The sequence below is a fragment of the Strix aluco genome, chromosome 4 (assembly GCF_031877795.1).
Source record: "Strix aluco isolate bStrAlu1 chromosome 4, bStrAlu1.hap1, whole genome shotgun sequence".
NCBI lineage: Eukaryota > Metazoa > Chordata > Aves > Strigiformes > Strigidae > Strix > Strix aluco.
In genome coordinates this window covers 36,069,931-36,094,182 of record NC_133934.1, presented here as the reverse complement: position 1 = coordinate 36,094,182, position 24,252 = coordinate 36,069,931, and the positions used below count along the sequence as shown (strand labels likewise).

Below are 24,252 nucleotides of genomic sequence, written 5' to 3'. Positions count from 1 at the left end.
AAAAGCTAATGCTATAATTCAATATTTACAACCTGTAAATAAGCAGTGATGAGCAAGCAGCCTTAAAGGAACTATTGTACCTGACCTGTTAGATTCTTCAACAGCACAATTACACTTCGCTGAATTAATGTAATCACAACACAGAAGAAGCATCTATTCTGCTGTCTCAGGAGGTAGATACATGCTAACTCCATCTGCCATACTGCCCTCCCTTCTAGTTTCCTTGATGTTGCAGGATGTCCCTTGTCAAGACTTGCCTCAGATCTTAACTGTTCAGCCCTGCTCTTTCCTGCTTTCTAGGCTCGTTTCCAGACATCTTTAAATTCTGTTTGCATGAACCCATTCATTGCTGTGTGGGATGTCTGAATCCAACCACAACATATGGCACTTTCACCCTTTGAGTGGCTGATAGTCATGGGAAGTCTCTGCATGTGTTGTGTCATTTTGGGTCTTCCCCCTGATGCTTGCAGTCTGACTTGCAGTTTACAAAACCACTGAAGTCCTATTAGCCATGTGCTAAATTGATACACTCATTTTGTATCTGAAGATCAGGTTAAGATCACTAGACTTCCTCTGTGCTTTTTTCTAGGCTAAGTTTTGGTGGCATGTTTGCTCCGGGAGCGTTCTGTGAGATTTCACTTACATCCCCACCTTTCTGTGCTTATAGCCCATATTAGCTTAAACTAGGTCTGTGCAGCAACTGGTTACTCTGCTGTTAAAGATAGATGTGAAATGGCTACGTCTCCAGAATTTTGCCTGACTGCCTTTCATCACTATTCAGAACCAACTCACTCAAGCTGCTTTCCTTGACCACAGTGTGGGAGCGTTGCTGAGTTTTTGCACTGTTTTTTTCCCTAAATTGTTCTCTGGACATGTGAATTGCTTTACTTTCCCCTCCATTATGAGTTTGCCATGTTCTTTCCAGCACTTGAAAACATAAGTATAGTTTAAAATAAGCTACAGTGGAGTTACGGCAACTTGAGAGCCTGATGTCATTTCACACCACTGAAATAAGCACAGATGTGTCCACTTTGTCCTCTGTCTCAGAAATACCATCCTTGCTGAACCTGCACTGGTTGTGTATGCCCTAGATTCTCCCTCACACAGTAGTATCTGCTGGTTCTTGAAAATCATGCTGCAAAATGTCTACAAGAGCTTTGTTGTTTTTAAAGTTTTTTGTAATAAAGAAATGTTCTTACTCCTAGTGCAAGTGCTCCACAAGAGTGGAGCTTTTGAGCACCCTTGTGCTGTTGTCTCCCTGAGCCACTGACGTTATTCTAAAGCTAGAGTGTTGGAAGGGCACTGCTGATAAAATTAGCAGCTTCATCAGCATCAGATGGTTTTCCTCCATTGCACCTGAAACAACTCCAGCTTCCTAATAGGTCCCCTATGTGTATCAGGAAGAGAAAATTGAGAGGCAATAAACTATGAGGTGAGATCAAAGAGCGCACTTTATCTGTAGTATGAGTATGGTGCAGGGGCAGATAAGATGCAAAGTACCTGACAGTATTGCTGTGCTGGAATAATGACCTGCAAAGGTGGTTAGTTATTATGCTGCTTTACCATCAATGTATTTTCTTCTGTTCCAAAGCAGCAGAGTTATAAAACACAAAGGGAAAATCCTTTTCAGAGTAACTTAATGTGACTTCAGGTGGCTGTGCTTATGATTAAATGACCTTATCCAGTGCAGAAGCACACAGGGCAGCACAGAACAGAAACTTGCTCTTCCCATATGTTGTGGTTTAACCCCAGCTGGCAACTAAGCACCACACAGCTGCTCGCTCGCTCCCCCTCCAGTGGGATGGGGAAGTGAATCAGAAGGATAGAAGTGAGAAAACTCATGCATTGAGATAAAGACAGTTTAACAGGTAAAGCAAAAGCTGCATGCACAAGCAAAGCAAAATGGGGAATTAATTCTCCACTTCCCATGGGCAGGCAGGTGTTCAGCCAACTTCAGGAAAGCAGGGCTCCATCACCCATAACAGTGACTTGGGAAGACAAACACCATCACTTCCAACATCACTCCCTTCCTTCTTTTCCCCCCAGCTTTATATGTTGAGCATGACATCACATGGTATGCAATATCCCTTTGGTCAGTTGGGGTCAGCTGTTCCAGCTGTGTCCCCTCCCAACTTCTTGTGCACCCCCAGCCCACTTGGTGGGGTGGTGTGAGAGGCAGAAAAGACCTTCACTGTGTAAGCACTGCTCAGCAGTAACTAAAATATCCCTGCATTATCAAGGCTGTTTCCAGCACAAATCCAAAACAGCCCTGTACTAGTTACTGTGAAGAAAATTGTCTCAGTCAAAACCAGCATACCATAGCAAGATGAAAGAGAGGATCAATGTTTAACTGTGAAATGGGAATGAGACAGACTTTAGAGCCTTTCTGCTCCAAAGGAGCTTGGTTCTGGTCTCAGTTTCAGTGTCCTGACTCTAAGAATAGATAGTAATTTGTATTAGGCAGTTGCTGAAAGAATTCAGAGAGCAGGAGTAGGAACTAAGCCCTAAGGAGTAGGAACTAAGCCCTCTTTGGTAGCCAGCCTATCTCCCTGGGCTCCACTGTCAGTAGTCCCAGATTTAACAGGATATAGGGTAGCAACCCACACAGGCTCCCTCCCTCTCCAGAGCTCCTGGTGGGCAGGCAGTTAACACATTGCTGCAGGCTGTAATTTCAAACACTCTGAATGAAGAATTAGAGCCCAAGTTTACTCTTTTCTGGGTGAGTCTGAAGCTACCCACTGTCCACTCAAGAGGGACAACTTGACTGCCTAAAAATGTAAAGTGAACTCAGTGGTGATGGTGTGTCCTAAGTACGGCTGGATGAGCCCTGCAGAGGATTCACCAATGCCGAGGCAGTCGAAGCAGTAGCACCTTGTGCTGCGTCCAGAAGCTCATAGTGAAGAAGTCCCCTCCAAGAAACTGATGGGTCAGGACCCTGGGAAAGCAGGGACATGTGAATTCACAACCATTATGAAAAGGACACACATCTAAAAACAATTTCTTATTTTTAATACAATAGAAAATATTTTATTATCTCTCTTAAAAATGTAATCTATTTCTCTCTCACATAAACAAATCCCCTTTTAAAAAGGGATACTTTATGTAGCTCTGTAGGAACCTATCGGTGCTTTGTTTCTACATCAAGAGAGTACTGTTCCCATGTCAGTAATCTCAGTCAGCATATCTGCTTTTGGGGTAGATCCTCGAGGATTTTCAGAGACACTGGAATTAACAAGGAATAAATTGTAATTGAGTTATCGGTAGGGCAGTGTGGTGCTGCTCATCCGTGACACAGCTGCGTGCTCAAATCCGTTTCTGGCAGCGAATCACAAGTGCCAGCCCAACTCTGAGATCAGGAGCCATCTCCACCCTCGGCGCCTCGGAAACGTTCCAGGGCAGGACAATGGGGTGCGGAAGGGAGAGCAGGGCCTGCCGCGGCCCGGGGGATGCTCTCCCGGCCGGCTGGCGGGGCAGCCGCCGCCTCCTCCCTCCCGCCGCCGGCCTCGGCTCCGCCGCTCGCTCCGGCTGCCCGCGGCGCCACCGGCCCCGCTTTCGGTTTCACTTCTTCCGACTCGGAGGAAACCAGTTTCCTCATGGTTTTCGTGTGCTGAGGAACTTGTGCAGTGCCTGGATGCCTCCGAAGTGAAGGAGATAAAACCTGCGGCGGTAAGCGGATGTCGTTCTTCACTTCTTAGTAATAAATGCGACTGTATCAGAGGTACAAAGCCAAAGTACTGCTCGGGAGTTTGGGCGATTTGCTTGACCTTGTATTCCTCCTAACTCGCAAGTTAGCGAAGTCGGTGCCATTGCTGTTTGCTTAATGAGTGTGCTTTGGTGCCTGGATGTGGTGCCCCTGTCCAGCTGACAAGGTATTTTTGTGTTTAAAAAAAAAAAAAAGGGCAAGAAAGGTGAAGTGGGAATGTCCCTCCCCGGGAGATGCTGGAGGCTCCCTTACTGAATTCTCCAGTTTCTTAAAGTTCTTGCTCATTCAAACTGTCATTCTTTCTTTTGTCCATTAAGTGTTATTCTGTAATGCTGTCCCTTCAGTCTGATAATGGGTGCATGCTTTCTTCACTGGATCCCCAGCCAAAGCATGCAACACCTAAAGCTGACTCCAGACTTCCTGCAATGAAAAACCAGAAAAAGGCAGACCTTCAGGCCTCACTGGAAGTCAGCCAAAGAACTTGGTTTGCGTTTGTGAAGTACATTTCTTGTGCCTTTCAAACTTAAAGATGAGCTGTGCTGACGAGCCTGACAGTTAACTGATCTCCCTAAAACCAAACCTCAGTAGGATGCAGGCCAGAAGGAAACCTTTTGTTACAGACAAGCTCTCCCTTTGTTTTCTTTAGCTCTTCCAGCAGCTGGGGTGCAGAGGGATGAGGCAGGGGAAGTGGTTCTTCATTTTCTTCAGCTACAGGACACGGGTGCTGTGTTCAGCAGCAGCTGTAGCAGGTCAGGCTGTCTGTAGGACCATCAGGTTTAGTTATTTGCTGCCCCCCTCCTTTTCCTGTTTGCCAGTGGCAGGTGAGTGGAGAGCCAGGCTGTGTGAGCTGCAGAAGGGTCAGGCCCACAGACAGTGCCCAGCAGGGAACTGTTTTTTCATTAAGGTTAATTTAAAATCATCTTTTGTAGTTCTTTGTGTATGCTTTTGCAATGTTTTATGTCCCTCTTTCCCTCACTTGTATCCCTACTCCCACTGGATTTTATTGATGCCTTTCCCTAGATGGCCAGGTTGTTCCCACAGAGGCTCTCACGGGTTTCCCCTCTGTGTATTTTTTTTGCCACTGGAGCAGTCCTACTGCATGCCCTCTGAAAAGGCAGGTCACCTATGGAGCCAAACTCTGCTGGGGTCTGACCTGCTAAACTCCTGTTTGGCTGCAGGTTGCAGTGTCAGTTCCTCAGTGTGTTTTGTTACGGTAGTGAAAACTCTTCTCTTTAAAAAAAAATCAGTCTGAAGGCTTGTTCTTTTTCTGTACAAATGTGCTGGTTTAATTTCTTGTTTCACTGTTCGCTGTTGAGCAATAACCTAATGTGCTCAAAGCTAGATCTTGTTAATTAAGCACAGGTTCCAAGCAAAGGAAAATGTGAGCTGCAGAACTAAGAAAGCTGGTATTCCTTAAGAAGCTCTTCTGGATTCCTGTTAAGTCTAGTAAGGTTAAATTCCCTTCTATAGCCTGTTCTGAAGTGGAGCACTGATAGTCTTCTCTACCTGGGAGCTCATCATGCTGAGACTTAACTCTGGAAAATTGAGGTTGGCAGGTGGGTTCCAATTATGTTGGCAGAAGGCCATACAGATATGTGTATATGGAGATTGTGGAGATACTCAAAGACTTGGGGGTGAAAGTATAAGCTTTATATTTTTTTAAAAAGAAAAAACTGAAGTGGAGGAACCTAAGTTTACTGTTCTTTGCTAAAGCATGGACAAATATTCTGGCAAGCACTCCCAAAGTATTTGTTCTCCCTCTACTAAAGATTAAATCTGTTGAGAATGATATGGAAGATACACTGGACTCTTCTCTTGATTAGCAGAAAAACTATTTAATTAGACAAGCTCTATGGCTCAGCAGGCTAGTCAAACCCTTCTGAGCTCTTCCAGCTCTATTCCGGTCAGAATTTGTGTGGAATTAATTTTAATCCTTATCTAGTAAAGCTGTACTACAAAATCACCAGGTAAATTTAAATCTTATGGATACTAAATTGAAACTGAATAAAACATGAAGTCAGATTCATCAGAAATGTAATGCCTAAACAGGCAGAGCCATTGAAGATTAGAGCACCAGTAGACAGAGATTGATATCCTAAGGAAATGCTCCAAAGATAAGGGGTGGGGTATATAAATTCTTAAATGTGTAAGTTTTCTTCTGTGAAGTATTTGGATAAATGTAGAGAACACTGTCCATAGACTCAATACATCTTGGCTCTTCTGTTTTTTTCTCTGACTAGGTTGGTACTGATTTATTTTGTCAGCTCTTACTTTCACACAAACCCTTCTGTGGCCTGGTATTTCTTCTTTCACTATGAGAAATTTTGTGTGGCTGGCTTGTAAAACAAAAAATGGCAAGAACTGTAAAATAAAGAAGTGGTATATTAGGCATTCTGACTGCATATAACTAAAAATAATTTAAGTGCAGTTAAGCTCAGAGTATAGTGATTAACATTGAGGGGCCTGTGTATAAATATTTATCACTGTGGTTAAGATCAGAGCTCAATCATTAACATTGAGGGGGGCTGTGTATAATTTGTCATATTTATTGTATTTTATGCAAGCTAAAGCAATGCAAAATTAATCAGAAAGGGAAAATGGTTGGAAATTTGCATTGATAATAGATAAAGTGTTGTTAGCTTTTTGAACATAATAATTTTTATGTAAGACAATACTATTGTTTTTAAAGAAAAATCTTAATTTAGAGAGAGTATTAGACATACCTTTTCTGCAGAAATATAATGGTACTTTATGGGTAAAAAATACTGAGTGCTCAGTGGCTTGCACAGCCTTCAGTTTAAGATAGAAGTTGTGTCAAAATGACTATAATTTGTACTGTGTTCATTTTGCCTTTGCAGATAAAACAATGGGAAGTGCTGTTCTTTGGTGGAGCAGCTTATCTGTCAGACTGGTGTCTGTCTGCTTGCTGTGTGCATCAGTTGGGAAGCAATGTCAGATCCGAAATGAAATGGCTGACTGCAGTCACCTAAAGCTGAGTCAAATTCCTTCTGATCTCCCGAACAATATAACGGGTTTGGACATTTCTCATAATCAGCTAAGACAGCTAGGTCCTGCAAATCTCACCAAGTACAGCCAGCTGGTTTACTTGAACGCAGGCTACAACAGCATCTCTAAACTGCAACCAGAATTGTGCCAAAATGTGCCCCTGTTGCAGATTCTGAAGTTAGAACATAATGAATTGTATAAGCTCCCTGACAGAGTCTTTGCTTCCTGCACCAATCTGACTGAGCTCAATCTAGGATACAACAGAATAGATATAAAAAATGATCCTTTCAAATCCCTGGAGGTAAGCTTTAGAAATGCACCTTTTCATTTAAATAAAGTATGGATGGGGAATTTACTGTATTTTCCAGTATGTGTACAGAACAGCTGCCTATCTGAAAATACCCAGCATATAATCTTTGTTCATTGTTTTTGTAAAGAAAAATCTCTTGTGTTAGAGCACACGGGAATCTCAGCCATCCTTATGAGTCAATGCTCTTCATTCCCTTTTTCCTACTGCATCCCATCAGGACACCTCTCCCTACAGAATCTGTGCAGCAGCTGATGACATATAGGGCAAAGTGGATGGTGTGGAATCTGAGTTGCCTGGGGTTTAAAAATGGTAGCTAGCCTAAATTCTCAAGGTCAAGGCATAATTACTCAGACCATGAAAGCCAGTGCTTAGGCTGAATGTAGTGTCTCAGGGGGTTTTGGGGATTGAGATCCTTTGTTTTCCCTGGTAGTTTACGTGTGGTTAAATATTCTTCTCTGTAGCATGTATGAGGTTGGGGAACCAGCACAGGAGGCAGGAAAAGACTATGCCATTGCTTTGCACCAGGCAGGGAATCACAAAAAATGAAAGTCCTAAGGACAAAAGAAAATAGAGACAATGTGTGGGTACTTATTGTTGTACAGTGTGCATGTTGTTTTGAACAAGTCTGAGCTCTTCTGCTAAACTCAGTATTCCAGTTCAGTCACATAAAATCTACTTGCTTGCATCGTAGGACTGCTGTCTCAACTAAGTACAAATGAGTACAGCTGGCTTTGGTGCTGGGAACAGGACTGAAGTTCTGGCCTTCCTGGCTTTGCTGCTGCCCTGTTACTGATGGAGGCCAAGGCTTGGGGCACCTCAGGGCACACTCTGTGGAGTCACCTTTAGGGCAGCATCTCCTCCTCTGCAGATGCAGAAGAAGTCTGAGCACCTGGGCGTGAGCTGGAGTATCACGAGGCGTACAGCACTGATCTTTGTAGGCTGCTACTGCACTTCTCTTCACCTTCCTCACTCCTGTTTACAGGGGTTGGACCACAGTGAAGAGGTGGAAGACAAGGTTTAATACTGCAGTAGTCGTAACTGCAGCCAGTGTAGGCTCTGGCTTTTGTCACTTTATCTGGAGCAGGAGGGCTGTCAGTGAATTAAGGAATTTTAGATAAAGTAATTCTTTGGTTTGCAGTAGATGTTTTAGCAGGTTAAGACCATAAACACAATGAAAGTTACAGGTGTGGAAGCTACAGAAGGCTTCTTTCTGCAGGAGCTCAAAAGCTGCCGTTTCTCTATTATAAATTTATTTTAATTGTAGTATTGCAACTAGTTTCTAATCCATTGGCTCTAATGCAATATTTCAAAATGGTTTTGTATTATATAAAATAAAAATAATTTCATACTTTTCTATTTACATCTTCTTCCCAGAATTTGAATATTTTGGACCTATCTCATAATTTTTTGAAGTCAGCAAATTTAGGATTGCAGCAACAGTTGAAGAACCTTCGTGAGCTCATGTTGGATAGCAATCAAATCACTGAGTTAAAAAAGGAGGACTTCAGTTTTCTCAGCAACACCTCATTGAACAGTCTTGATTTGTCATCAAATCCACTGAAAGAGGTAGGAAGCATTTCAACAGAAATTCAACAGGTTTAAGTATGAAGTGGATTGTTTGGCATTTATATTACACTTTTGATCCCCTGGGGTCTAAGATAAAACCATTCTGTTGTATACAGCATTACTCCTGACCTCCATTACTGATACACATAATTATTCATTATTCTTCTCCCACTGAAATCAGCAAGAGCTGGTTCCATGTAGATCAGAGGTCTCAAGCAAGAGTAAGATCAAGTAGCTCTGTGAACCTTTACCAGGTACTTTCTATGCAGGATTTTTTTGGTACGTGCTGAAGGTGAACAGCTGACATACTTTCTAAGTGGGGAAAAAGTGCAATATTATGCAAGGCAAGTTATACAATCTAAGTCTCACTTCCTAGCTAATCAAAGAGAATGTTCATTTGTGGCTGTGGAGTACCCGAGAGAAATAATCGCTGCAGAAAAGTACACTCACTCCTTTAAAAAACACAGGGGTGTTTTCTCCGCGACCTACCTCTCTGTTCTCTCTGACCTGCTTCTCAGTGTTGCAGTATGATTCTTTGAAGAGTGATGGTAAGTGGTGCAGTTCTAAACTGATTGACCCTCAGCATATGAATACTGAATTTGCATTGAATTAACTTGTTTTTTTTCCCAGTTGATTGATCTGTAAAGAACATGTACCTTGAAATTACAAGAATATTGTAAAGTGGCATAAATTTGTACCACTGCTGAGAGGCAATCCCGCTGTCCTCTTTCCCTTGGCCACTTTGTCCCCCCCTCTTTCTGGTACAAGCTTTAATGAGGCTATGCACTCTACCTATTTTTTGGCTTGGTTAGTTTGTAATCAGGGTGGTTTCCTGTCTGGTTCACCACATGACTGCATATATGACCATATTGGCATAAGGGTACAGTGTGTGGATAAGTAGATGGGACTGCTCCTTTCTTAGACAGTGCTACTTTGTTAGTTTAAGCTGCTCTGATTTTACAGTACTGCTGTCTGAAAAGCAACCTTATGCATTCCAATCATTCTGACAAATGGAGTATTTAATCATTCAGCTGAACCAAGATGATGGGCTAGCACTATGATGGAGACTTGTGATTTATATTGTGGAAGCAAGTGTGTAGTATATGTCGTGAGTGTAGCTTCTGCTCACACAGAGAAACTGGGTTTCTTCTTGGCTGTCTGAAGGCCTAAATAACTTTTTTATAGTATATTTGGTTTTGTACTAGTAGCTTGGTATCACTAGCAGAAATAAAAGAAAGCTGAAGAAAGAGATTATCTCAATTTCTAAGATACTTCTAGTGAAAGAGTTTTTAGTTACTGGATACAAAATTGTAATTAATTTGCATCTCACTAAGGAACCTTCTATCTTCTTCTGAAAGAGTACTACTCAGAATTAAGATAATCATGTTCCAAATTTTAGAACTATTATCACAGGAAGTATAAACTCCAAGAAGTGTTCGTCTGAACTTGGATGTGGAAAAATCTGAGTGTAGGAGTTACATTCTGCTTGAAAATCTCATTTGAAAACCTTTTCAAATTTTGGCTTTATGGGTCAACTTTCTTACATAATCCTCTTGTTTAGGTCAAAACTCTTTTTCTTTTTCCTTTTCAGTTTCACACAGGATGTTTACATGCAATTGCAAATCTGTTTGGTCTTGTACTAAACGATGTTGAACTTGGTGAAAATCTCACAAAGAAACTTTGTACAGAATTATCAAACACAGCGATTCAGAATCTCTCACTGAGCCATGTGAAGCTTTCATACATTGGCAAGTCAACTTTCCAGGGACTGCAAGGAACAAATCTTACAGTTTTAAACCTTTCCCAAAATTCTCTGTCTGTGATAGAAGATGACTCATTTCAGTGGCTTTCAAGTTTACAGTACTTAAACCTGAAGCATAATAACATTCATGTATCTTCACGTTTATTTTATGGATTATCCAGCCTCAAACATCTGAATCTGATAAATTCACTTACTGGGAAAATTGAAGATTTTTCCTTCCATTGGTTATACCACCTGGAGTACCTTATAATGGATAATAACAATTTTCCAGGAATTACTGCTAATATGTTCACAGGTCTGAACAATCTGAGATACCTGAGTCTCTGTAACTGCAACATAAACTTACAAAGAATAACTAATAAAACATTTTCATCACTTGCTAATTCCAGTTTGCAGGTTCTCAACCTCACAAAAACAAGAATCTCTACAATAGAAAGTGGGGCATTTTCTTCCTTGGGACACCTGAAAATTCTCGATCTTGGTCTCAATGAAATTAGTCAAGTGCTCACAGGTCATGAGTTTAAAGGCCTCGATAATATACAAGATATTTATCTTTCCTATAATAAAAACTTGGCTTTGCGAAGTGAATCATTCATTTTTGTCCCAAGCCTTAGAAAACTGATGCTGAGGAAGGTAGGTTGTAGTGATCTGGCACTTTCTCCCTCGCCTTTTCATCCTCTACAAAACCTGACTGTCTTGGACATCAGCAACAACAATATAGCAAATGTAAAAGAAGACTTGTTTGATGGACTTCACAAACTTGACATTCTGGATTTGCAGCACAATAATTTAGCCCGACTTTGGAAACATGCAAATCCAGGTGGCCCTGTTCTTTTTTTAAAAGATCTTCCTAACTTGCGTATTCTCAATTTAAAATCAAATGGGCTTGATGAGATTCCAGTTCAGGTTTTCAAGGGCTTGTTTCAATTAAAAAACCTGGATTTGGGATCAAATAATTTGAATTTGCTTCCAGCAACTCTGTTTGATGACCAAGCCTCTCTGAATTCATTGAACCTTCAGAAAAATCTGATAACTTCAGTTGAGGAAAAAGTGTTTGGTCCAGCTTTCAAGAGCTTGAGAATACTAGAGATGGATTCCAATCCATTTGATTGCACCTGTGAAAGCATAGCTTGGTTTGCTGATTGGCTTAATGTGACCCAAGCATATATACCTGGATTGAGGTCCCAGTACATTTGCAACACCCCACCTAAATATCATGGTAGTCTGGTGTTGCATTTTGATAGCTCAGCCTGCAAAGACAGTGCTCCATTTAAACTTCTGTTTGTGATCTCTACTACTAATGTGATACTACTCATTTTTATTGTTCTTATCATACATTTTGAAGGATGGAGAATAGCTTTCTACTGCAATATTGTAGTAAATCGAACACTTGGTTTTAAAGAACTTGACAGACAACAGGAAGAGTTTGATTATGATGCCTATGTTATTCATGCAAGACAGGACAAGAATTGGGTGTCTAAGAATTTCATCTCTCTGGAAAAAAAGAACCACTTTCAAATTAGGTTTTGTTTAGAAGAACGGGACTTTGAAGCAGGCATATCTGAATTTGAAGCCACAGTTAACAGTATAAAAAAGAGCAGGAAGATTATTTTTGTTGTGACTGAACACCTCTTACAGGATCCCTGGTGCAAAAAGTGAGTAGGATATAAAATTTTATATGTAAGGGTGAATATTTCTTATCAGATTTTGTTAACTAGGTAATCTTTATTTGCTGTGTAATTTAATCAAAAATACCATTTAATAAAAAATGCAAATTCTACTTTAATATATTTACTTAATGTATTGTAACTTCAGAATAGTTCCTAGGCTAATTGCCAGGTTAATTGCTCCACATGTACACTAGTGGAAATTTGAATCTCTTAGTCAATATATATTTATTTTCAAAAAGTCAGGCTGTCATCTGTGCAGATTGCTCTCCTTAACATTACATGTTTGAAAAAGAGCTATAATGGATGAGATCACTAGTATCCAAAGATGATTTTTATTTGCCTTTAAATGAGTCTTTTCACCTTTCTTATGTAGAGATCTTGAAAAGAAAGGAACTTTATGCTAAACAAGGCTATATCAAGACTTAGGTTATATTTTTAGAGGATTTTTATTTTTCTTTAGTTAGAAAGTAACTAATTTAAGTAATGAGAATTTGATATCATAGAGTAGATATTAAGACTTCTGTTTGAGTCCAGTCCTTGCGTTGCAATGTGCTATTATGTCAGCTATTAAAAGAACTGTAATTTTTTTCCCTCCACATGAAAGAAAACATGTATTTTTGTCTTATTTTTGCTTCAGTTTTAAGGTGTATCATGCTCTTCAGCAAGCTGTTGAACAAAGTCGGGACTCCATCATACTGATCTTTCTTCATGATATCCAAGATTACAAGTTGTATCATGCACTTCACCTGAGAAGAGGAATGTTCAGATCCCGCTGCATCTTGAACTGGCCAGCCCAGAAAGAACGAGTCAGTGCGTTTCATCAGCAATTAGTGAGGGCACTTAAATCTAATAGTAAAGTGCACTGAATTTTGAAATTACAAATTTGAATTATGGGGTCATTTTATTGCACATTTTCTATCATTGAAAAACTAACAAGCCTTCAGGAAGACCTGAAAAAGTTTGTCATGCTGGAAGGATACGTAAGAATTGCTATAATTTAAATTTACTTGTCTATATTCATGTTTTTGCTGATATTTTAATTCACCTGCACCAAAGTGACATGTCAGAATAGATCATGATTGATAGTCATTTCAGTCTACATGTGGGAGAAATTCTGAAAAGCAGTGAGAATGACTGATGTTCTTGCAAAAACGTCAGTCTGATGTAGTGCAGAAAAGACATAGACTCTCTACTTTAAAGGGATATGCAAAAGAGAATGCAATAATGATAAAATAGCAAATTCTGGGTAGAAGGTAGAGTGGACACTACTGCTTGCTTTCATAACACAAAGGGGGATTCAGTGAAATTAAAATTGGAAAGCTTTCCTTGTGAAGCACAGTAACATGGAAAACTATTTCTGTGGTTGAAACCAAGAAGCATAGCAGAGTTTCAGAGTTTTAAAACCTTTGTTTTAAGAGAAAGCCACAGAAAGAAACTTGACCCTGTGAGCAGCCTGTTCAGAACATGCAGTGAAGGATTGCTTATGTTTTCTGGGTGGGGCTAGTACTGGTGACTATCAAAACCAGATTTTCAGAGTAATGAGTCAACTGTGATTTAATCAATGTGGTATGTCTGGAAAAAAAAATTTTTTACTCTTCCTTGCTGAAATTCAGAGAGCTGGCAGAAGGACACTTATACTGAGAGATGTCACCTTAATTCTTTGAATATGCCTAAAACTATATGCGGGCTTTTAAATAGAACTTGAAATCAATGTGAAACATGGCTAAGGCACAGCTGGTGCACCTGTATAAAATGAGTAAAGGCATAGGTATTTCTGTAGCATCACCAGAAGATAACTTTGTGGGGGAGGTGGCACTACTATAATTTCATTACTGAAAACTTTGTTACTGGTGAAACAACAGCAACAACAAAAAAATACCCCCCCAACCCCCCCTCCAAAAAAAATAATTTTAAACTGTATCAGAAATATTACTGCCACTACAGTTACAGGTAGAGTGAGAGAAAAACTTGAAAAGTGAGTTAATTTCATTTTTTTTTGTTTCCTTTTTCTTTATGACTATATATAGTTTTGCCTGATACCTAAAAAGAAAATTATAAAGAAATCGGATAGAATTGTGTTTATTAATTTCTTGTTTATTAATTTCTTGTATATTAATCTACTTGTTTTTTCCTTAACAAACGTTACAGAAACATGGGCTAGTTGGCAATTGCCAGAGCATTAAGGTTCAAACATATGGACTGGTAGCTTGATCTGCAGAGAGCTGAGAACCAGCAAAGTGTGCTCTGAAGGGATGTTTATAATGTTTGAGACTGGTTGCAATTTTATGGAGAGTTTGAGCACAGTTTATTAAATTAGACACTAAACAGTATGCTTTTATTAATATTGAATTGCTGCTCCAAGGACACTATAAAACTTTGTCAATTTTTAGTAGGTGTGTGAGCCCTCAGTAGCTTGGGAATATTTTTAAATTGCTTTTTCCCCCTAGCATTTCCCTCAACAGTTTCAATACTGCCATTACTCCAAGAATGCTGTTTTACTGCTTTAGAAAACAGCTTTCAGATAGTTCAATACTTAACATTTTAAGCGTTTTCCCATGATTTGTTATATGCATAGATGAAATATACTAGTTTTTAATAGGTTTGTATGTCCCATGATGATAAAAAAAGTAAATGAGAAAAATAATTAATGAAATAGATTTGCACACACCTGAAGAGTGAAGGGGATGTAGATTGTCTTCACTTGCCTAGGAAGTCCTGAGTGAAAACAAAAAAGGCTTTGTTTAGAGCTGAAGTGATAGATGATGATTCCCTAATTACACTAATAGGATTATCCCCATTGTGATGCTTTCATCTCATCTTTCTGACCTTTTCAGGTGAAGTGACAAATTCTTTCTTCATGCTTAGGCCATGAAAGTTGAGGAGGCAAGTCGGTAAGGATGGGGTGCCAGGTATGCACCATGTCAATTGTTCTCTCTCTTATTTAAAGACTAACATGTGAAAGGTTTCCTGTATTTCCTAAATCTGTAATGACACCTAGTAGCAGAATTTCTCATTCCACATCAATATAAATTGCTCAGAAAATGTTAGCAGTTCACATGGATATTAAAAATTACATAAAGATGCAAAGAATGCATGGGAGAAATGCTGAGGTGAAATGTGATGAAAGAAGTCAGACTAGATGATCAAATGGTCTTTTCTGGCCCTTAAACCCTGACAAATGACAGCACGTCTAAATTCTATAAAGATTTTTCTTGTTACTATAAATGCCCCCAAAGTTGGTCTCAGAACAGTGAAAAAATGTTACAGATGCTTAGTTTTGTAATATAGCTACGAATACAAACTAAAAGTACTTGCTGATGAGTGAAAAATAATTTTAATTGACAAAAATATGATGATGCATCCTAAACAGTTATTTTAGTATCTAATTCGGTTTAAAATAATTTACAACAGAGAAAGGCATTATAAAGGCTCACAATGAAAGCACAAAAAGCACAAAAAAAGCGCATAAAAGCAATAAACACAGGGCCAATGGTAATCATCAATTATACTTGTCATAAAATTTTCACATAAATTTTCCCTGTTTGTCTGGAAGTTACCCACTTCTGCTCTGCTCCTGTACATTTTTTTTGACAATATTATTGAGAGTAAATAAATGGGCTTACTGTGGTGAAGGGTTGTAAGTGCTTTTGGGATTAACAGCCTGTGTCTGAGCTGGGTAGTTGCTTTGCAGTGGGCAGCATCAGACTATAATATGCTGATTTGCTGAGGAGTTGGACACCAAATAAATGAAAAAGTTCCAAACTTGTAGTTTCAAAAACATTATGTAGGACTAGCAATCATCTGTTTTGAAAGCAGAATATCTAAAGGACTTGAGTGAGGCAGAATGCTCAAGTCTGTAGATCTGGGGTGGAACCTGACAGTTTCAGTGGTTCTTGAATCATGAGGAGTAATGAACAAGTTATAGACAGTGATGTTCATAATCGGTTCTATTCCAGGTCTTCATGCAGGGTTGCTTTGAGGTTGCAGCTATATACTACACCTTTTCAGGCAAAGTGACAAATTCTTTCCTCATGCTTAGGCCATGAAAGTTGAGGAGGCTACTCACTAAATACTGCACACCGATGTGCTCAATCATGCTACTTTCACTGTGGCTCAGTCAAGGCTTTTTGACATGGTGAGGAATAAATGCAGTTCATACTGCTGCTAGGTTTGTATGGACCTGTTCCATAAGGTTTGGTCAGAATGTATGTATTTCAGTTTGTAAGAAAAAAAGCCCAAGAATATCCCAATTTCAAATCGCAGTCCTCTGCTTGGTGTCGTGTGTGCCCTGCTCTGCCAGGTCATTGCATTCCTTGATGTGCTCGGAAGACAAGGCAGGGATAAAATTCCCAGCTTTGTACCCTTGGCTGTTGTCTACCAGCAGCTGCCAGCTTTAAGTTGATAGTGCAACTAGTTGCTTGATGTATGATCCTGGGCTCGTACGTACAGAGCAACTGTGCTATCCTTTAGCTGGTGCTGTTCTTTTGGACGTTGCCAAGGGCCATGCTACCTGCCATATTCTGAGCTGCCACAATGTTTGCCCTGTCCATAATACCAGCCATTAGTGCCCCGAGACTGCTGCTGGCATGACCACGCTTCTCTCCATCCATCCAGACAACCCTGTGTTGCAAAGGTAGGGCAGTTTTGCCCCAGCCCCCAACTCGTCTGCCACCAGCTGTCTGGCTTGTGCCACTGCTGCTGGTGTTTGTAGCAAAAGAGAGAAAAGTCTTTGATCCTGACGCCCTCCACTGCTCTCCAGGCTGTCTGGGATTTGCTGGCATCTTTGCATTTGGGCTCTCGTTCCTCCGCAGGTCCCTTCTGCGGTTGCCTGACATGGTGTAAAAAAGGTTGTACTGGGTGGGTGCGATCTAGCTCCCCATTTCTGTGAAACCCTTTGGGTGCACAACTGCGTGAAGGCTTTGAGGCGGGGCCCTGCGGCCCTTCGCAGATGGAGTTGGTTTCTGTCCCTTAATATTAGATGGGATTTTAACTAAAGGGACAACGTCATTGCCTCCGCACCCAGGCTCCAACAGGTTACTGCCCTACGCTTCCATACGCCGCTCTGGTGCGCAGGCTGATGGCGACTCACGGGCTTTCCCCCTGTGCCGTGCAGCCCGACGAGGCCCGCACCGCCCTCGGCGGGGTTTGTTTAGCCTAGCAACGCCCGCCGGGCCGGGCAGCAGGCGCGGGCAGCTCCCGCCGGGAGGGCCTCTGGCCGCCCCCCGCGGCGGTGGGAAGGGGCTCCCGGCCCGCCGCCGCCATGAAGGTGGCGGCGCTGGACCTGGGCCCCCTCCTCCCCAAGATCCGCCGCGCCCCGCCGCCCCCCCCCAGCCCGCGCCCCCACGCCGGCGCGGGCTGCGCCCCGGGCAGGGCGGTGCCGCCGGGGGAAGCGGGCGGCCGCTCCTCGCGCCCGGTGCCCGCCGCGGCGGACAGGGAGGGTGGGGGTCGCTGGGGCGCCCAGGCCCTGCTCATCACCCTGCCCGACATCGGGGAGGAGGCGGCGGCCGACAGCGACGGCGAGGAGGCAGCGTGCAGCCCGCGGCGCCCCGCGTGAGTGCGCGCCCCCTCAAACCCGGGGGGAGGGTGTGCGCCCCCCACTCCTGTGCCCCCCCCAGCCGCTGTGCGTGGGCACCTCCCTGCGCGGGAGTTTCCTCCCCGGGGCTGTGGTAGAGGCCGGAGGCCGCACCCTCGGGGGCGAAGGCGGTGGTCTGCGCGGGGGCCGTTCTCGGCGGGTGTGGGAGGCGAAGAGCTGGGCTGTGCTCGCGGTCCCGCTCGGAAGGCGGGCGGCTGTACCCCGGGGGAACGGCGGCTGGAGGAAACTGCCCCGGCCGCGGGGGGAGCAACGTCTCAGGCTCGTAGGAGAGGCCGAGCAGGGAGCCAGGGGGTGCTGAGCTGGGGTGGGGATCGCGGAGGGACCTCGTGGTATCGAGGCCTGTCCCGAAGTTACAGCTGTGCATCAAAGCAGGCAGTTCAGTCACTGCCTTGTGAAAATCAAGTGTCAACAACGGGTATGAAACTTTGTTTGGATGCTTCTGTGTTTAATCTTCAAGCTACACCTTAAAAATGTTCAGGTATTGCTGAAGATAAAAGAAGCCTGTTAAGTATGCAAGGATTCAGTTGGTGATGAAGGTATAGGAAAGCAGAAAGTGTTTTCTTACCATACATAAAACAGAAGAGCTTACTGAAGTGTCTAATAGTTGTATTACTGTGGAGTTCTTTGTACTCTTACAAAAAAAAAAGGCTACCGTATATATTGCATGAACATCTATAATTGCTGCCTCTGTAGTACTAAAATATGCTAGTCTTTGATAATCAGAAAAACAATATTTTGTCACATATTGATAGGAATGAATATATTTTAGAAAATTAAGTTTTTAACTCTGTAGGACTGAAATCTCATTAGTGCGCTGTTAAACTTTCAGATCCATTTAAGAACCTCTACTTTTAGTTTGGTTTCCATGTAGCATAATATTTAAATTATAGTCCTCTGGCTTTCTGAATCAGTCTCTAGCTCTTCCCTGTCAGAGAAATTGTGCTTATTCCCCAGCATCCATGGTCATTAGCATTGGTATGTTAGAAGGTAGGCACCTATTTAGTCCTTTTGGAATCAGTTAGGAGCCTGATGTCTGAATGTGGCTGATCCATTTTTGAATGTCCTAGTAGTGTTTGCTTCTATAACATTCAGTAGCAGCAATGTTTTGAAAGTCACTGCTTGCTCTGTCTTGGGGAAAAAAGAAATGTTCTTTTACGCCTATTTAAACTGATCTACTAATTTTAAGGAGTGTCTCTAGTTCTTGTGTTGCAAGGTATAGTAATCATTCATCTTCTGTCTACCTCTTGTATGTTTTTTTTAAACCTTGAGCACATCATCTCTTAACCTTCCCCAAGAGTCCCAGTCTTTTTAGCCTTCCTTCTGAAAGTGACTCTCTGTTCCCTTCATCATGTTTGTAGCCCTTCTCTTATGCCAGTATGTCTTTCTTGAAATGCAGGGATGAGAACTGTACGCAGTAGTCTGTGGACACAGTGAGGTTTTACACAGCAGCTAAGTGATGCTTTCCATTTCTCCCTGCTGTGGACCAGTGCTTTGTTGGTGGCTTTGGTTGTCACTGTATGTTGTGTCCATAATGACTCCAGGATTGTTTTCTGAAATGTAACTGCCACTCCCAATCTCAGCATCATGTAAAGGTGCTTTAGATTGGTTATCCAGGAAAAAACATTGCCAATACATATTTGTAAATACATGCTTTTATCTAGATATTTATAAATTTATTTTAGCAAATAGTAAATGAGTTGAAATATTAGTAACTAAGCTATGTAACACTGTGAAAATAATGCAAGTAGGAACAGAAAACCTCCCTGACGTACTTCTTTTATTTCCCCTTACTCCCATTTAATGTGTTGGTTTTGTTTCGGATTAAATTGTAAGCTCTTTCAGGCTTAAATTTTTCCTACGTTTGTGTAGAATAGCAGCCTTTCTGGAAGAGGGAGGTTAATCTGGTTTGAAGTATATTGACAGAGTTCTGTTTGGAAGGTATTTGATGCTTTATATAAACAATAACAGAACCAAATCAGTGTTGTTTGCCTATTAATTTCCCACTAGTTATTTCTTTTTTTAGTACCAAAATTAAAGCCAAGTATAATGCTGTATGAGCCGCTGTTCCTGTTGAAGTGCGGATGAATTTCATCCTTTATTCTTTTTAATGATAAAATTCACTCTTAAGACAAACTAGTTGGTTGTATTGGGATGAAGAATAAACCCTATTACATTAAAACTGGTTGTGTGCAGCAAAATGCTTATTTTGGCTTGCTATTGAAACACTTCTGATATCCCCTAATTATCCCCTAACTGTTATACTTTTGTATGCATGGTGGCATTTCAAATATTTTATTTATAGCAGTCAAGCTTACTCTGGTAAGGTATTGTCTGTCTACAAAAAAACAAAACCAAACCAGAAAGATGTAGAAGAAGGAATAAGATACATCACTTTGACAAGGAAAGTCTATACCTCCACATTAGCATTTTTTTAATTAGATGGTTCCACTTAAGCTTTTAGAAGAAACATCTTAATTAAATATTGAAAACTTTAGTATTCCTTGTGTGGAGTTCAGATTTGAATTTGTCAGTTGCAAAATCTAATATTGTATTATTGATAGTTACACATAGGAAGCTTTTGCTTATCCAAATGAGGTTCCTCTGTGACAAGTTTTATTGCCGTCCAGAATGTTTTAGAAGGTACTATCAATGGCTAGTGTACTTTCATTAATAGCAATTTAACTAGGAGCAGTTGGTTAATAAAGGATCCATTTTATGTCTTCTTTTTTTCTTCGGTGGTGACAAGTTGATAGCAATCAGAATACTCTGAGAGCACAAAATAGTGAAAATCTGGCACTGATTTCTTCCTATCTTTCCCAGGTACTCTGAATTGACTGAGCTCTGCAACTACCAACAACTGGTCCTAATATTGTGTAGGGCTAAACTATAGCAGTACTTTGTAAGATTTTACACTTACTGTTTATTTACATAGTGATTTCGTATCCTTCTAATAACATTGAAGGATTGGTAATGAATAAATCTCTTTTTCTTCAAATGGAGAAAAATATCCACTTTTACTACTGTGGTTTTTTTTTTTTTTTTAATAGATATATTCTGCTATATAAGATCATGAAATTCCTTGGGAGGATAATAAGATGCCTTATGCTACGCTTACCACAGTATGCTGGTGACATCTAGACACAGATTTCTTTTTTAAGAAGCATTGTGATTGCTATCCTAACATGTTGCAGTAACTAGAGGAGACAACAGCTCTTAGCTGATCTAAAGGTAAATTGGGCAAGGCTTATATTATGTTGTTTAGGAGTGGGTAATATTTTATAGGAATTAATTGCATTGCTCTCCATTTTCAGGATAGTTGGAATGGAATACGTGTTTGTGAACTTGGTGTGAGAAAGGTAGCTTTATCTGTGATGTTAAAACGTCACTGTCTTCTGGTAGCTTTTATTTCTCAGTAGCTCAAGCTTTGGCCTTCAAAATCAACTTTGGAAGTGTGGGTATAAGTAACTTGATGAGCTGCAGAAGAAGATGGAAACTCAGATTCCCTGTCTCCTGTTTTAACCACTAAAAGCAATAGATCTCTTTCACACTGTAATGCATACTAACCTAGATGGAGTACTGCAGCGTTACTTAGCTGCTCATTTCCATTGTTGTACTGATCTAAGAGAGTAAATGTAATGTAGTGGTTTGCCATGGTCTATTTCTTTCATTGCAAATAAGTGTAAAAGGCCTTAGAGGTAAATTTTAATTTTACATGGTACTGCGGAAGTCAATATTCCTCTAGATGGATGGAACTGAAAATAATTTCTAACATTTTATAATATTATATCTAACATTAGGTTTTTCGTAAAGTCTTACAAAGCCTCTAGCAAGTAGCTAATCAGCTAGAGAATGTGGGAAAAAAAAAAAGTAAAACCAAAGAATCCCAATTTTCCTCAAAGTGCTTTTATTGCTTTCAGATGTGAAGAACTTACACTTGTGTACATTGAACATTAGTCTGTCTTGCTTATACGAAGCTAAGGTGATAATGTTTACAACCAGGCATTTATTTCTGATCCAGTGCTGAGTGAATGGGATCACTAATGTTAGCCATGGAAGGGAGAAGAGGAAGGGCCCTGGGCCCATGTTGTTACACTTAACTGTGATTGTCAGTTCCTCTAAAATCTTGTGAGTCGGGGGGCTAGAATCACATTCTACTTTATAATGTCTATAACGTGCTTTTTTTTTTTTATAGTTCGTCAATGTAAAGTTCAGTGTGCAATTGTTTGTGGGGTGACACTTTTTAGTTTAGCTTTGACCCATAGTGGCACCAGATCAATATTTTTGTTTTCCAATATTTCTGATAAGGTAGAAGATTCTTGGATCCAGCAGTAGCTTGTTGGAAGTTCATGGTCTTTTCAGTGGTGAGATCACTCTTGTCAGCTTGATCAAGTTCTAAAGGAATTAGAGATTTCTTGTCCTCACAAAATACTGAATTTGGGACTGAATGAGTCAGTGTTTTCTGGCTGTTGTCATAATCTTGCTGGAAAACTTTTGAAGTGGTGTGGATGTGTACTTGTGTATGCACACTATATGGATAGTAGGGGTGAGGATTTCCATGCTATTTTGACTCCTTCACTTGAAAACACATCATTGTAATGTACACAAATCGGCACACAGATTATTTTTACCAGATAATTTCTTCTGAAGGGGAAATCTTAAGTAACCAATACAGGAAGCAATGGCTAATTTTTTTTTTTTTTCTTACCCCTGTATTTTTTTACAAAAGCACATTCTAAATAGTTCTTAAAACCTCTGGAACTATGTGTAAAGCTTTTTAGCGTTTTTGCTAAAAATACATATATATATATGCATGCGTGCTTTATACTCCATTCAGAGAGTCTGGAATGTTTTTGGTAAATTCTTTTATTCTATAAACTGTAAGGGATAAATCCTAAATAGTGTGCTTTGAACAATAACATGAGTTATGTTGCAATGAGACAGGTTAACAATCTCCGAGAATATCATTACAGTGTTTTCTTCCAGACAGAAATCTTCATGGTAAGGCAAAATGAAACTCAGCATGCAGTTGTGTGGTCAGCAAATAACTGTCCATTGCACAATTCTAGTAAATTAAAAATATGGGATTATGTGTGTCAAGGTTGAACAAGTTCCATCTCAAATCATCAGCATGGCTACAATAACCTGTACTTGTCATTTGCTAAAATGTGTCCCAACTGCCTAAGCACAAGTAAAACATTAAATAATGCAGAGCTGGTGAGATGGAGTACAAGCAAGCCATGTGTACAGTTTTAGAGAGCATACATGTTTGAAGTTTAACATACATTTACAAAGTATGTCTGGTTTGTTACCAAGGAAGACACATTCCAATAAAAATATTTAATGTGACCAATTGCCCAAAGTCATACTGATAGACTATTTTAATATTTTTAATGACATGGCCATGTCTTTACAAAGAGCATATCGGGAACTTTTCTGCACCAGAATGTAAATCCCTATAGATTTTTTTTATTATGGGTTATTATGCTACATGACTTAATATAGAACTAAAACATGACACAAAGAATCCAAACCTTTTGTCTTGCTTTCTATTTTACAACGTATTTCTAGTGGCTTTCACGTGCTCTCCATTGTTTTCCTCTCTTTTTCATGTTATTCCCCCGCCTCCTCCTGCTCGTTGCCTTTCACAACACTTTCTGAATGAGTGATAGTTTTTACGTCCTTACTCTTCCCTTTCCTGACTAGGTGTGCTGAACTCCTGATACTCTTCAAAATACGTCCTCTCTTGACCATGTAGATTCCTCTGGATAGATTGGTTACTATCTTTCCATCTACTATCTAAAAAACATCTTACCTCAACAGTTGCCAGAGGTTTTAATGAATTGTTTAACCCTTTAATTTTGGTTTCTTTATTATCTTTCTATAACTGAAACTTTGTATATCATAGTGTACATACTTTTTTTTTTCCTTCCTGTGTTAAAAAGAAATGCCTTTGTTGACCTGTGTACGGACACACAAACACTGCTGTGCATGTCTGTTCAGTTCATAGGTGCTAATGTGAGGTGAAAGCTTGTTAGCTACTGGCTGATACACTGGCATTGCCTCCCACAGGCTGTAGCCAGCAAGGAATAGAGGATTAGCACAGTGGCTTGGTGGCTCTTCTTAATAATCAGAAAGTGGCAGTGTACATGAGGGATTTTTCATGGACATGCAGCAGGAGATTACCTAACTGAACACTGCCCATCATCCGTGTATAATCCCTCTGGCTGATAAACCTCTATTTCAGCATGTTTACATAGTGAGCACTTGTGCTTTGAAATTTGTGAAATATGCTCTTTAATGCTTCCTGATGTGAAAGAAGAACATTGGAATAAGGACATGCTGCTCAGGGAACTTATTGCAAGATTGATCAGTACTTGAGATAAGCACTGGGAAAGATGTGTACACAGTACTGACAGCATTTCAATTGTATCCTGATGTTTGTTGCTCGTGGCAACAGAATTGTAGGGAGAGGCTTCTGCTGTGTAATATTTTGTCAGAGTATTGGAGCACTTGCTGATGTTTGATACTGCATGTTAATGGTAACCTAGCAGAGAGTATTGAATGTTATCTGGTAATTTAAGTGAACAAAAGTGAAAGTACAGTTTTGATCATGTAAAGAGCAGACTAGACGTGGTGGTTATC

General features: G+C 40.5%; 1 protein-coding gene across 5 annotated transcripts in view; it reads left to right on the top strand.

Moving 5' to 3' along the window:
* Nucleotides 1-3,539: 3,539 nt before the first annotated feature.
* TLR3 (toll like receptor 3) overlaps nt 3,540-24,252 on the top strand; it is a 53,474-nt gene continuing 32,761 nt past the window's right edge. The window contains exons 1-6 of one of the 5 annotated variants that reach the window (XM_074822697.1): nt 5,093-5,259; nt 6,562-7,010; nt 8,394-8,585; nt 10,177-12,002; nt 12,655-12,823; nt 14,852-15,649. In XM_074822697.1, the coding sequence (XP_074678798.1) occupies nt 5,223-5,259; nt 6,562-7,010; nt 8,394-8,585; nt 10,177-12,002; nt 12,655-12,823; nt 14,852-14,860 (2,682 nt within the window). In that variant the 5' untranslated portion in view covers nt 5,093-5,222 and the 3' untranslated portion in view covers nt 14,861-15,649. Of the gene's footprint in view, nt 3,719-5,092; nt 5,260-6,561; nt 7,011-8,393; nt 8,586-10,176; nt 12,003-12,654; nt 12,824-14,851; nt 15,650-17,277; nt 17,568-24,252 lie in introns of those variants that run through there. The other 4 variants (XR_012623092.1, XR_012623093.1, XR_012623091.1 and 1 more) reach the window with 4 other exon arrangements.